At 46.1% G+C, this 4395-nt stretch overlaps 1 protein-coding gene across 1 annotated transcript in view; it reads right to left on the bottom strand.

The window, feature by feature from the left end:
* Positions 1–4395, bottom strand: part of CLIC5 (chloride intracellular channel 5) — a 171735-nt gene that overhangs the window by 51973 nt on the left and 115367 nt on the right. The window contains exon 2 of the mRNA XM_010863081.1: positions 381–490. Within this exon, the coding sequence (XP_010861383.1) occupies positions 381–490 (110 nt within the window). The remainder of the gene's footprint in view (positions 1–380; positions 491–4395) is intronic.

The following is a 4395-nucleotide window of genomic DNA, read 5'->3' as shown; positions in this document are numbered from 1 at the left end:
AGTGGGAGAAACGGTCTGGATTTCAGCTCCTTGGAAACTCAACCTCCCACACCTGGAGTCTGGCTGGGGTCCCCCAGGATGAGGGCAATAGTATGATGGGAATGGCTCACCCTGGATTTTCAGATGTCCATGCCCATCTCTGTGCCAGACACTCAGTCGTGATACTCAGTGCCCAGCCCCTCCTTCTTCCTTGCAAACTGGGACTTGCTCTGTCCCAGGGGTGATGCTTGTTTTCTCAGCCTCCCTTTTAACTAGGGGTCTGGCCAAAGAGGTGTGAGCAGGAGGCAGCTAGGAGCCGAGAGAAGGTTTTCGCCCTGCTTCATGGATGATCCCCTGTTCCTGCAGCGAAATCTACTGCTCACGAATGCACCATCCTTTACCTTTTCAGATCCACCGTGGTGACATTGAACACAACTCCTTTCAGCCAGAGGATCATAAAGAGACGCTGAGAGAAGGGACAGTTGCCAATGCTTTCACCATCGATTCCAGCCTAAAAAGAAAAGCACGAGAGTCCTGAGTCGGCTTGTGCACATTAGCAAGAAGGCATATAGGAGTCTAACAGCTAGATGCCAGTTTGAGGAGACCTAAGTCCATGCTCCAGCCTTCCTTTAAAGCTGCCTTTTAATATTTGTCATTGTCTTCCTAATGTACAGTGACGCCTGGCACAGAGTAAGGGCTCAATAAACTGTGGAACTGAATGTGAGTTTCCAGCATGGTGATTATGCAGACCCATAATTTTCTGAAACCATTGAACCCTAGCATCTTAGAGTAAAAAGAGACCTTTAACATCACAGGAAAAGTGTTGTGCAAGCGTTGGTTGCTCAGTCATGTCTGACTCTTTGAGACCCCACGGACTGTAGCCTGCCAGGCTGCTCTGTCCATGGGATTCTGCAGGCAAGAATACTGGAGTGGGTTGCCATTCCTTTCTCTGGAGGATCTTCTCGATCCAGGGATCGAACCCGGGTCTCCCACTTTGCAGGCAGATTCTTTACCATCTGAGCCACCAGGAAACCCCTTAACATCATATAATCTGACAGCAAGAATGTTGGACCAACTTCTATACTCCTGAGTAATCGTCTCATCTATGCTTGAAGAGCTCCACTCACCAGCAATTTATATCTCTCAAACCAGTCCATTCTGAGGACAGTTCTAACCATCTGAAATGCTTTCCTTCGGTTATATTAATAACCTCACCCAGTATGTTCCTCTATCGTTTATCCTCTACCCTTTAGTCCTCGCTTCGTGAGGATGTCATGAGTACGGATCCTCAGATTTTGACCTCTTTCTACCTAATCTGCAGGCTCAAGACTTTAATCAATGTCCCACTTAGTTCTATGACTTGACCTTGTGTCAATAACCTATTCATTTGTTAAATTATTCTTTTGAACAGTGAATACATATTGATCATGTGCAAAGCACTGTACACAGGTTTTTCAAAACAGCATTTACTCAGGCGCTTAGGACCCTCCTTGGTGTGGACCAGGGGATGAGACAGATACACACAGATAATCACGGCAGACAGCATTATTGAGGACCTGCACACTCCTGCTCCCCAACTTTCCCCTCTCACTACCCTCCTCAAAACAGAATTTTTTTTCTCCGAAAGGCAAGTCCTCTTTTACCTCTGAGTGGGCTGCAGATGTGAATTTTATAGTGTATTTTCAGCAAACACGGGAAGAAAAAGGTTGGAGAACTGATTTCTGTGTGATTTATTTCCACTGAGTGGTTTATTGGCTCCAAAATGGTACCTGGAGGGAGAAATCACCTACTCACTCTGTTTGGGGCTTCCCTGGTGGCTCAGATGGTAAAAAATCCACCTGCAATGCAGGAGACCTGGGTTCAATCCCTGGGTTGAGATGATCCCCTGGAGAAGGAAATGGCAACCCACTCCAGTATTCTTGCCTGGAGATGTCCATGGACAAAGGAGCCTGGTTTACTGGCCCCAAAATGGTACTTGGAGGGAGAAATCACCCATTCACTCTAGTTTTTGTTGTTGTTGTTTTAGGGTGTTTTTTTGGGGAGGGGGGCAGATGTCTTTCTTTGTATTGGCCTCAAGGCATGTGGGATCTTAGTTCCCTGACCAGGGATCGAACCTGTGCCTCCTGCAGTGGAAGCTCAGTCTTAACTTCTTGACTGCCAGGGAAGTCCCACCCACTCACTCTAGTTTGTCCTTGGTGACCCTGGCAACTGTGGCCTCATCAGGACCAGGCTCCACTCACAAGGAGGATCCCTGGAGGAAAGGCCCATAGCCTGGCTTGAAAAGCTGACAACAATCCAACCAACATCCTGGAATGGGGGCTTACTAAGACTTCTTTTCTTTCTTTCTTTTTTTTGAAAGAGAAGGAGAAAAAACTGCCCTCCAAGCTCAGCACGTTATTTTTCCCCTGCAGCTTTGTTTGCTGTGGGGTTGGGGTGCGGACTGGTGCGGATGTCTTCTTTCATACAGGAGAGCCTCAGTGTGTGCTTATTTCTAGCTGGCCCATCACTCCCAGCAGAGGTTCAGGTTTATAATGGAAAACTGGTGCCTTTGCTGGTGTTGTTTGTTGGTAATTGCTATGAAATTACAGTTATTTCACCTTTCTCTTAACTCTACCTGGAACTCCATCCTTATTCAGGTCTCACTTTCCTTGGTGCTGGAAACAGATCCACTCTGAGTGTTTCAGACACCACGGGCTTGGTTATAGAAAATCAGAAAGGTGGAGGGCATAGGGCAGGCGCCACCCTGACCACAGGGCTAACGTTACCGATAAAGCCACACTCAGACAGGCAACCATGGATTTAATAATGACTGGTGCAAAACTTGAGTTGATGACATCAGTTCCTAAAAGTATCTTTCTCAAGAAGCACCCTTTTGACAGGTTCTTGGTCCCTTAATACATCCTGACAAAGGAATTTTTCCCCAGGGTCGGTTATGATGTAAGTGACAAGCCGAGAATTCAAAAACAAAAGCCACACACTCTTATCTGTTTTTACCTCTGGTGGTGGGGGTGGGAGTGGGGATACTCATAAGAGACTCGAAGTAGGAACTACAGAAATATTGGAATTCTTAGTAGCTGGACCCAAAATTCATATAATAATGTTAACAATACCAATGAATATCTATATTGTGAGGCATTGTTCTAAGTGCTTACCATATATTGCTTTTCATTTAATTGCATTATCATGAATAAGAAGCTGTCTGTTCAATTCAAATCTTTTATTTTTATTTATGTATTTTTGGTCACATCACCTGGCATGTAGGATTAGTTCCCCAACCAGGGATTGAACCTGAAGCCCCTGGATTGGAAGCACAGAGTCTTAACCACTAGACTGCCAAGCAACTCTTTCTTTACATAACATTTTTAATGCATTTATTCCTCATGTGAAACCTGTGTAGTGAGATAGTGTCATCCTTTTATAAACATGGGAGCTGAAGGGAAATTACAGAGAGGGGACATCACTGGCCTGAGAGCCCCTGGGATGGACCCAGGCAATCTGGTTCCAGACCCAGAGCTCTTAACTGCCATGCGCAGACTCCATCCTGAGGACCCAGCCCAGACAGGTAGCACGGTCACCCAAAGTCATGGATCAGGAGGTGAGGGCGCTGGGGACGTCTGGATACATCCCAGACTGCAGTCCATATGCCACAGCTCTGCGGGCTGTAGAGGCTGGTGGCAGTCACCGTTCCCCCCATGTCCACTACTGTCTTAGGATTCTAGATGTAGTAAAAAAAAATTGCCAAAAGACCAAGAGAAACAAGACACAAGGGGTCTGTCTTACTGTCTCTGCATGTCTCTTTCAGCTTCACCATCCCTTCCCTTCCCTTTTCTTGTGCTGGGAACACTTAACATGAGATCTACCCTCTTAAGACATGTTTCAGTGTGCAAGGCAGTACTGTCGACTATCCAGTGTTGTAAGCGGCTCTCCAGCGCTTACTACTTTGCTCAAATTAAACTGTATTTCTGTTATTAGGAACTCCCCACTTTCCCCTCTCCTTGCCCCTGGCAACCGCCTTTCCACTTTTCGATATTATGACTTTTGCTATTTTTCAGTTCAGTCACTATTTTAGTTACTTCATATAATCATCATGCAGTATTTGTCTTTCTGTGATAAGTTTAATTCATTCACCGTAAGGTCCTTGAGATTCATCCATGTTGTTACACATTTTAGAATTCCCTTCTTTTTTAAGGCTGCATAATATTCCATGCCTGGAAAATCCCATGGATGGAGGAGCCTGGTGGGCTACAGTCCATGGGGTCGCACACAGTTGGACACAACTGAGCTACTTCACTTTCACTTTTCACTTTCATGCACTAGAGAAGGAAATGGCAACCCACTCCAGTGTTCTTGCCTGGAGAATCCCAGGGGCGGGGGAGCCTGGTGGGCTGCCATCTATGGGGTCGCACAGAGTTGGAC

The sequence above is a fragment of the Bison bison genome, unplaced genomic scaffold (assembly GCF_000754665.1).
Source record: "Bison bison bison isolate TAMUID 2011002044 unplaced genomic scaffold, Bison_UMD1.0 scf7180017864487, whole genome shotgun sequence".
Lineage (NCBI taxonomy): Eukaryota > Metazoa > Chordata > Mammalia > Artiodactyla > Bovidae > Bison > Bison bison.
Note: the sequence above shows the minus strand (reverse complement) of the source record. Positions and strands in the feature narration are given on the sequence as shown.